The 11,065-nt window shown below is 34.1% G+C and overlaps 1 protein-coding gene across 1 annotated transcript; it reads left to right on the top strand.

Annotated features, from left to right (window-relative positions):
* The first annotated feature begins 1,313 nt into the window (after positions 1 to 1,313).
* Positions 1,314 to 10,489, top strand: LOC117122466 (hydroxylysine kinase-like). Its single transcript, XM_033268050.1, has 5 exons — positions 1,314 to 1,436; positions 6,374 to 6,712; positions 8,093 to 8,232; positions 8,647 to 8,827; positions 9,532 to 10,489. The coding sequence occupies exons 1-5, from the start codon at positions 1,322 to 1,324 to the stop codon at positions 9,996 to 9,998; spliced, it is 1,242 nt and encodes a 413-aa protein (XP_033123941.1). The 5' UTR covers positions 1,314 to 1,321; the 3' UTR covers positions 9,999 to 10,489.
* Positions 10,490 to 11,065: the final 576 nt, after the last annotated feature.

The following is an 11,065-nucleotide window of genomic DNA, read 5'->3' on the forward strand; positions in this document are numbered from 1 at the left end:
ATTAATTAATCAGTGACGTGCTGTATTATTTCGAGAAGATAAAGTGAGGACGATTCTTTATTTTTTTTTTCGTTACGATTATCTTTTTATTTTGAAAGTCTATCATCTAGGCCTATACCTAGTTGTTGCTAGCAGCCTACTCTATATAGCATGAGGCTCCTAAGAGTCAACTGCAGAGGAGAAGGGTTGGTTGTGCAGACAGAGTAGGTTTGTGAATAATATGTTAATGAATGATAAAAATATTAATAACAAACTAAAATTTAAAAAAAAAAACTTTAATTTATGAAATAAAATATTCTGGTCATCTTCAAACCAATACAAATATCCTAGGCCTATTTGTAAATTGTAATCTAAACAATAAATCAAAGTTGAAGAATTATTGCATTGAGAGAAATTTTTGTACAACATATGCCTAATCATTCATAATCAAGAAGCTAGGCCTTGTAAGTAAAATAGCAGCATTCTCCACACTTCTGTTTATAATATTAGTGAGTTATAATATTATCATTATTACTGTATTATTATTATTTATTATTATTATTATTTATTACTTTATTCATTGAAATTTGGATTTGTAAAACATTTAAACGTTTTGATTTAATATATGTATTAAAACAATCAATATATTATAATACAATTAGGCCTATATCTTTAAAATATATTTTTATCTTTAAAATCTTTAGTTGCACAATTAATTGATTTGTAAAGCACAATTTGGGCATGTTTGCATAGCACAGGACTCCTTGGACAAGTTTTCGCTTTTATTGGAGGATTCAATTTTTATTTTTAATTATAATTTAAGCTACCTTTGACTGATACTTCATGTAGCTTTCTGGAAATTTAGTTATATACTAATTTAACAGCAAAGTGCAACATTGCATCTTTTTATAAATCATTGCTGCTTGAAAATCCTTCCTTTTTTTTTTTTTTTATTATCATCGTAATTAAGCCGATTTAAGTACTGCCTAGTTGTAGTAGGTGTATATATACCGTGAAGTGGGGGCGGGCGGTACATGCCTTATAATTTACTACGTGGATAGCGAGATTTTTCGATCGCCATTCAAAGTTAAAATAAAATCCCAAATCCTCCTCCTTTTTGGAATTTAAGGAAATTAATACATTTTTGTTTCTTTGTTGGATCGATTGTAGCAACCCCAAACCCAGCATAACGGTATCTATTTCACATAGCATTAATCATCTATAATAACTGCTAACTTCCTACCCTATCGCATTGTTTTGTTTTGGTGACAACATGGCCGGTGTAAGTCACGTGATTGAAACCGAGTTGGCCAAACTCTCTCTATCTACGGCTCTGGTGTGCATGACGTCAACATACGAAGCCACGCCCCCCTCGGCTGACCCTTTTCTCTACTTCGTACTACTGTCTCAGAACATTCGTCCAGCAATAGCGGCGTGTGGTGAAATGGGAGAAGTTGGTAAGAATTGTTTACTTTGTTTTTGTATACAGGTAGTTCCCTTATTTTAATGTGCTTCAATACACTTTAGTACTATCAGGGAGTTGTTATAGCATGGTTATAGTGACTGGAGATCCAACGCTGGCCTCTAAACAGCGATCATAGCCTAAAGGCACAATAAAGCTATTAAGAACAAACGAACCACCAATTACGAAGGCCATTTACGAGCGATAACGAGGCTTTTGATGTACTATCAAACTGACCGGCTTCAACAGCGCAGCACCGCAGTGGGAGGCGAGGACAAACCAAGTGTCCGATGTTACTATAACAACTCCCTGGTACTATATCTTTCCGAAATGATGAAGGCCTCATCGTTCCTGGAACATAAGAAAATCCGCCAAAATCTTATCAAACAACCAGCACAATATGTTGGTGCCAACTCACTATAACAACTCCCTGGTGCCAAGAAATCATCTCTCAGCAATCGGAGCGACTTGGCACAAGTCCCTTATAACTGTATTATATTTTCTCATTCTGGACAGCGCCACCAACGAGCGAGTTAATATTGAGACAGAGAAGAAAAAGAAATTACGGAGCTCCTAAGGGGACATGGTTAGAAAAAATATTACCCTATTTCGAGGGAACGAAATAATATTTAGAGGGAACGAAATATGATTTCGTGGGAACGAAATCATTTCGAGGGAAGGAAATAATATTTCGTTCGAACGAAATCTTATTTTGAGGAACAAAATCAATTCGAGGGAACGAAATCATTTCGTTCCCTCGAAATATTATTTCGTTCCCTCGAAATATTATTTCGTTCCCTCAAAATAATATTTCGTTCCCTTTCCCTCGAAATACTATTGCTATTCAGTCCGAAATGTAGCAATATCAGGGGTTGCATTTTTTTTGCTATATTTTTTAAAAATTGGATATTATGTAGAGTAGACATTGATAAATCAAAAAAGTATGTGCAACATTTTTTTTTTCATACGTAAGGGGGGGGGGGGTTGCCAGCAGTTTCAAAATGGCCGCTATTTTTTCCTAAAATTGTCACTAATACTGTTTATGTCATTAAAATGCAGTATTCATTTGGAAATTCACTCATAACAATGACAACAACAGTTAACTAAATATTGTACGTATTTTTGAGCTATTACAATTTAAAATGGCTGCCATTTTCCATTAATTTAGCTTTTTAGCATACATATTAATATAATAATAACCGATCTGTACTGTAAACCAAAAACGTGTGATAGAGCTAGTTATATGCAATTGCCATATGCTGTTAATGGTTAAAAAAACAGCTATGAGTTGTAAACATACTAGGAGCAATATAATTTAGTAAATCACAAACATTTTTCAAACACTCCTGTGTTCTTCCTCGGTGTGAGGACAACTGACAAAAAATACAAAGTAAAGCAAGTATAAGGAAATGGTATTGGTTACATATTAAAATAACAATAGAACCTAATTAAAGGCGGCATATAAAGATACTTAATATGGAATAAACGTTTGTGATTTAATAAATTATATTGCTTCTAGTATTTTTATTGCTGTCTTTCTATATTTTATTTATCAAAGCAAACGTGGAATATATATATATATATATATATATATATATATATACAGTATACATATATATATATATGAAAAATAATATTTTGAGGGAACGAAATAATATATATAAAATAATATATATAGTTTAATATTTTCTTTAACCATGTCCCTTTAGGGGCTCTGTAAGAAATCGAGTATGGGGCGTCAAATAAATTAGGTATGTCGTGCAATAAAAATGAGTAACCCAAAATTAGGGCCTGGAACCCAGGCTGGAACGGATCCAGTATGGGACGTGTTCCCCTCCCCCGCCCTCATCCCAACTAGTGGTAGCACTAGCGGGGGGCAGTTGGCAGGGTGTGCATTGCCTCTCATCAGACAGGTTTTGGACCCCCAGTAGATGTAGCAGTGCTTGACTTTTCCAAAGCATAGGTCCCTCATCAGTCAAAATTAGAATACTATGCAGGGGTGGAGACAGAATTTTTCTAACAGGGGTTGGGGAACAACAGTTCCAGGATAGATAGTGAGTAGCACATAACATTACGCATTGAAATTTTAACAATTTTGTGGCAGAACGGAGCTGAATCCGCCCTTGCTATGGTCTAAGTAAGTGGGGCAATATCATCATGGGTTAAAAACTTCCTTTTACAGTAGAAGACAAGCTGTGTAAATGGCCAGTCATCTAAATCGGCAAGAGTAACATCCTCAAGGTACGGTCTCTGGGCCACTTTGGTTCCTACTTTACATCAACGACCTGCCCAACAAACTTACATCACAGACTAGGCTATTTGCAGGTGATTGTTTGTTGTACACAAACAATCATATATCATCCCCTGATGACATGTGACACACATGAATTGAAATGCAGAGATGCCAAGTTTGTCAATTAGCTGGGTGTGAGAACAATCAAGCAATCGAGGGAGAGAAGCAGGGGGTGGGGGGTGTTGTAGGAGGGACCCCTCCTACAATAGAAAGAAAATTCATTTTTGGGTTTTAAAATGTGCAGTTTAGTGCGTATACCTATAATACAATTTTACTTGCAGAATTCTTATATAAGAGTACCGTACTCGTGCGAATAAGCGGCCGAGCTTAAAATATTTTTTTCACTTTTTGAGCAGCGCTTAATGAAACGGGGCACTTATTCGAACGGGGCACTTATGAAAACAGATAAAAGTCGAGGGGTTCTTATGAGAACTTATTAAATTCAAGAGGCATATTTTGAATGAAAAACGATTATATAAGGACATCAAGAAACCGCAAATTACGAATGGTGGTGCGAATTTTAAGCACTGTAATGTATTTAGCGAGATAACAACAAATATTTTTTATTATAAGCAATATTACATTTATGCATGAGATTTTAGTCCTCAAGCGTGAGAGAATGAGATAGACCGCAAATGCAGGAGTCTCAAGCCGAATGGGTGAGCCTTGATGTGTATGTTAGTGGTACTCTTCGATTATACAATCAAATATTGTAGAAGGATTATAGCTCGTCTGAAAATGTCCGCATCCGTTCAAGATTTCTTGGCATCCTGTTTTTGTGATGCATACCATAGTTTGCGTAACATTGTATTTAAAGGACAATAAAATGAGTGGTCAAATGTGATCTGTGTAAAGTCGACCTGGATAAAGGGCTTAACCAGTAAGATGTCTACATAACTAAAATGATTTATAATGGACATCTGGGACGGCCTTTACCCTGCCATGACAGGTTTTGTATTTCTACATTATATTGTACTGGTATACTGTATTCCTGTAGAAGTTTACATCATATCACATGGGTGTAGTACTGTAGGCCTAACTACATAGTTCTGTAATTTATCATATTACTATATGATAAACAAAAAGAAGAAAGAAATTGGTCATTATATTATAAGAATATAATTAAATAAACATCTACAGTATTTGTTTCTTGACCAATTTTTTTTTTTTTAACTGTGTAAAAATAGGCCGAATCCTGTTTAGAAATGCCAACAGTTTAGAAAAAAAATGCATTTTGTTTTGTATTATTAGCTTAAAGTCTTATTGTATAGTAAAAAACGATTGTGGCAGAAAACTTACTTGCATCATAGTTGTTGTTGTGTATCGATTATTCAAGAAGATAAATACTTTGTCCATGGACAAAACACAAAATTTGTATGGCAAAGAAATTAAATGACAAGTAAACCTTTAAGATAGGGTTGTCAACTTGGCTAATTGCACTGCATTGTTGTTGTTTTTTTTATGCACTTGTCATTGAACCATTCCTTAAGTTTTGTAGCGCCCTAAATTGGTGTTTTTTTTTTCACATAGTACAATCAGTATTTTTGTTATTATAAATAACATTTTTGTTAAATGAAATTGCAGTAAGACTAAGCTTCCTAAATCAAAACATCCAAAAAGTAAAGTTTGGTTAAATAAAATTTGTATTATTATTATTATTATTATTATTATTATTATTATTATTATTATTATTATTATTATCATTATCATCATCATCATCATCATCCATGAGACTATAAATATATTTTGTAGCACTAAAATTTTAAGACAACAAAAATATTGTATAGTACAGTATGCCACAGGAAATGGATTACAGTATAGGACTAAGCATGTCTGGATGCTCACTGCATCCTGAAAAGCTTAAATGACATCAAAAAGTGTTACAAACTTCTAACACATAAAGGAAATTTTAACTGAAAATAATATATTAAACAGTGTTGAACTGTAAAAACTTATTCAGAGAAACACTTTTTTATTGGGTAAAAAATAAAAGTGAGAGTATGAGGTAAAAAGGTAATGGGTGTGGGAAAGCTGGCCTTCCCCTCCCTCCCCCAGTCTTAGGTATTCATTCGTGACCCTGCCGTTGCCGCAGAAAATGCAAACTGTGATGATGTAAACAGTTCAGCAATCAGATTGATAAATGGGAGGGACTTTAACAGATGGAGAGTGTAGCCCACCTCAGACCCACCATGGTTGGTGCTGAGGCAATAAAATTTATGATTATGGCACCTCTAGATGGCTGAAATGGCACTCAAAGACCTAAATTTGATTAATATTTTCCTTTTTTATCCAATTTTTTTTTATTTTGAATCCGCCACAGTATTTCATTGTGAGGAAAAAATAAAAATATCTTATTGTATAGATTTCATAGTGATGGCAAGTGTGATAAAAATAAATTGAAAGTCATTTTTATGTGAAATTTGTTTTAATTTTTGCAGCGATAGGCGTATTTATTTTATTCAAAATTATATACCTAAGCAGGTAGAGGTATCACAAAACAAGATACAATGTCATGCCTTTTGATTTTTTTTAATTTACTGATATCATGCTGCAGGATTTGAACAAGGATCTCCAATTTAGATTAAGTACTGTATAAAAGTTTTTTGGTGTTTTTTTTTCTATTTTCTATAATTATACAGTAGGTATCAGTGAAATTCATCGGAAACCAATAGCGAGTAAAGAGGATATACTAGACCTTCTGCTTGAATTATATGGACTTAAAGTGGCTGCTATCTCAGAACAGGAGAGTTATAGTGATCAAGTCTGTCATGTAGTTACCAGAGAGAAAGAACCATTGTTAACTGAGGAGTACATATTGAAATTGTACAATCATGAAGCTTCTGAAAATCTAAAAGACATAACTGAAGTTATAGACATATTGGTTTGGTTGAATCTTCAAGGTATAAACTGCCCAAAGCCACTCAAAAACAAACACGGAACCTACATAACATTGAAGGATTTCTCAAAAGATGAGAATGGTATGACTACTACCCCATGCTTTGCACAGTATGAAGACCTTTTATGTTGATACAGTATTACCAAAGAGTGTAGAATTGTAAGACTCGATGTTGCATGCACGTAATCAAATTAAATGCAAAGCACTAGGAGTAGGAGCACCCTATTAGAATTTGAATAGAGTTCAAAACTCAGCATGCATTCTGTAGACAGCACTCATTCAATAGGAATGCCTTTAATATTCTTTTGAAAGATGCCCTCTAGTACTTTTTGACATAGGATTCCGTTTCAAGGGAACTTTAACCGTCGACATCTTACAATTCTTTACTTTTTGATATTATTTTATAGTGGCATTGTCTGTTAAACTATAGGGCCTTCTTGAAAATTATAATTATTTGATTTGCTTTATATATATTCAAGTAATATATTATACAGTACTATCTGTGGTAGCCAGTGTGTATGTGCAGAACCTACCCGATTCAATTCCTGCCACTGCTCTTCTTGTGTGTTTCAGCTGGAGGGCTGAAATGCAAATTTAAGAATACTTTTTTGGAAAAAGAAATGTTAGAGCTGTTTGTCTGTGTAAGAATACTTTTTTGGAAAAAGAAATGTTAGAGCTGTTTGTCTGTGTACAGTATGTCCCATATGCATAGAGTACAACAGTCGTGTCGTCACAACACCAGGTGGCGCCCTTTGTAGTCAACCAGACGTTGGTTACCGTTCATTACGCCTCTGAATGACGTCATAATCTTAATGGTTTAGGCTTTTTGGAATAGGCATTTTAAAACCTAATAATTTACCATCAAAATGTACTAAAACCACAAAAGCTTGCATTATATTAGTTATCGAACACACATTTAATCATCAATTAAAATTTACATAGAAATTGGGATCAGTTGTTTGTTAGTGGAGAAAATGGCATCGGTTGAACGCATTTAGTAGTATCACGTGGTATCGTGACGTAACACTGTAGTACTCTATAGTAAAAAAATACACTCTTCGGAAGAGGGTAGGGGACTGTTTCCCGGTGTAATGCCCAATCACCACCAGAAGGACCCTTGTGGAAATAAATCTTCAACTAAACATTAGAAAACAAAATATTTTCCTCACTAAAACAAAATCATAAACAATATGATCTGTGTTTCATTGTTAACTTGATAACTTATGTGGTCCATTTTAATGGAGCAATTAATTGTTTTCAGTTTTCCAAATATTATCTACGATAGCACGTTTTATAGCCTTCAGATATGAAGAACAAGCTGATTTAATACAATGCGTAAAAATGCATTTTTAAATAGTTACAGTATGTGTTAACACAGTTTGGATATAATATTGTTGAGGAACTGTATTTTACAATGTTATAATATGTTTCATTTTTTCACTTTTATTTGTTGTGTTTACAGGAATAACCATCTTTGGAACTTATGCGGTGTGTTTGTTTAGCTTTGTTAAAGGAGTGCAGTTAAAGAAAATAGTAGATATTTCAGATGGATTACTCTTCAATGCCGGACAATACCTAGCTGAACTTCAACTTCTTTTGAAGGTCCTCCATTGATTTGGTATTTTATGGTTTTTTGGCACTGCATCCTCCCATTCCCCATCATGAAATTACATACTGTACCACTTGTGGACAGTGATACATATTAGCCTACAGTATACCCACCATGACTAATATAGTATTATTGACTAATACGCAGAAACTACAGCCCTGGTCTTGTTAATTCTTTTGTTAATATCAACTATTAGTATTCAGGTGCTTAGTGTATTGATTTGACATCGTCTCAGGTACAGGTTGAAACAAAACAAGTAAAGACCTGAGTAAACATATTGTAACGTGAATTAAATCAACAACTGTTCTTGATTTTGATTTGATTTTGTTTAGCATCTATATATAAAATACATAAAAATTGATTTTAAAAAAAAGTATCATAAAATCTTATGTTCTTTTGCTTTCTAGAAAGTGCATTTTCCTATTACAAGACGATTGGAGTATAATTTTGATTTTGACTGTATTAAAGAGCGATTACGAGAAAAATATTTCTACAAGTTTGTTGATGGTGTGAAAAGAGAGCTTATTTTAGAGGCATTCCATAATTTTGTCACCGACGTTGACCAACAAAAAGCTCAGTTAGAAAAAGGTTTGTATATAATTTATTTTATATACTGTATGAGACACATGAAAAAGTATAATCACTGAAAATCATTGACTGAGGGCCCTACACAGCAGCCCTTCACTCTGAGAAGAATATAAAAGTTACAAAATATCATAGTTGTGTTAATTATTGTAATTGTTGGTTTTTTATAATTCTGTTTTCAGTATTTCTTGGGTATTTTTTGCCATCACCCCCGGCCGTCATCTTGTTTTGAGAATGGAAAGTATAGACTTTAAATGGAAACATACCATATTTTATCCGGTACACCCTATTTAATATGGCATTAGACAATTTGGGTTGCCCTATATGAAGAACCAGAAAATGAAAAAACTTGGTTAAATCTTCCTGAGTATTTTGGGTAATGGAATTTTTTTTTCAAACATTTAAACTTGGGCTCATCTACCTTTGAATAGTGCATGCTATGATCTTGCATTTAGACGGACATACTGTATGTGTATGGCAAGTAATAACTAACCACATTCTAGGTAAAGCCTACTGTATAATAAAAACTTTAAGTGCCAACAGCTGTATATTTACCAAGGTAAAGTTTCATTTTCTCTTAATAATCCGATGAACTTACTGTACAGTCAGTACACCCACATATACAGTATGAATCCAGGACCAGATGGAATTATTCCTATATTCTCAATTTTCTCTAGTTTTACTTTTTTTTTTTTAATTAATAATAGGTGTAATTCATGGAGATTACAATGAAGCAAACATTCTGATTTCATCAGAATCTGTCAATGGAAGTCTTATAAGTGAGAGAATTACAGGAATCATAGATTTTAACGACCTCATCGACGGTGCATTGGTTTATGACACTGCAATCGGTCTACTGTACATGATGCTCCTGCGTAGGGGTGACATGTTTACGGCAGGTGCACACTTCCTCGCAGGCTATCAGAGCAAGAGACCTTTACAGGCTCTTGAGAAAGAGGTCATTATTAAGATCGTAGCTGCCAGGCTTGCTCTGTCCCTGGTGGCAGGATTGGAAGCAAGCTCTAAAGACCCTGACAACGTTTATCTTTTGGAAACACAAGCGGTAGGATGGGATTTCCTTCAAATGCTCTTGAACATACCAGAAAAAGACATTTGGGAGACGTGGAATTTGATTATAGATGGCTATGAGAAAAGCCAGAAGATTGAGGCATAGACACGATGGTTATGTGGAGGTTTCTTGCTTGGCCTTTGAATTCTAATAATAGCAAGTGGTTTAAATTCCTGCAAATATTAGATGTTCCTTATGATTAACACCTATTAAATCTCACTTTAATAGAATTTCAAATTACTGTACCTTAATTCTGCCTAGATTATCAGATGACAAAAGTTGAAAGGTGAGCATACAAGCACACAAATATATGTCTAATCGGTATAATTTACAATGCAAAAATAAATGAGACTAAAATTTAAAATTTAATCAGTTGCTCTTTAGTGTGAATAATTAAACCATGTATGAAATCAAAATATGGTAAAGCATAACAGGGGAGGTATGATTTGAAACAGTCACCTGTTATTTACCAACATGTTGCTTGCATACACATATGTAAATTTTATGGTGTACATCATACTTGACCATATCTAATTACCTATAGCTTTTTATAACTTAATTTAAAAAAAGAGATAGAAAATAGGCTCTATGTGGAATCATGTGTCTACAGTACTTCTTGAGAGGTTCTTTTTTGGATGTGGAGAATCAATTTATGTTTGGAAGATTTAATTTCTATCTTTAGTTTATGATGCAATAGTATCCCATCGGGAAAGTCCGGCTTCTCTCGCACCCCTTGTCGGGGAGAAAAACCACAGTTCGTCAGGGGAAAAAAATGTAATGTATTTTCTACATATTAGTAGACACCAAAATCGACTAAGTATAGCCTTTCAAACCAAAAAATTTTATTTTTTTTTTAGATGGGGGGGGGGGGGAAGCCCTGTGGAACACTTTCGACGGATATTGAGGGACTCCTGACCACGCCCACTTTTTTCGTCGGGGACCTCGGACCCTGGGCAAATCCTGGCGCCACCCCTGTACTACTTAGTCTATGGATTTTCAAATCTTAATCCTATGAACAAATTATCTTACTGGAAGAGAAAATGGGCCTAATAAATTAAAATTACAACTTTTACAACATGACTGATAAGATAAGATTTTTTTTTTTTTTTTAGTGTTCACTGCTTTAAAACAATATTGCCGGCTATATTCCAGAAAAAGAGAAAGGGAACCGA

The sequence above is a fragment of the Anneissia japonica genome, unplaced genomic scaffold (assembly GCF_011630105.1).
Source record: "Anneissia japonica isolate Jap-2015-1 unplaced genomic scaffold, ASM1163010v1 scaffold275_len1219475_cov178, whole genome shotgun sequence".
Lineage (NCBI taxonomy): Eukaryota > Metazoa > Echinodermata > Crinoidea > Comatulida > Comatulidae > Anneissia > Anneissia japonica.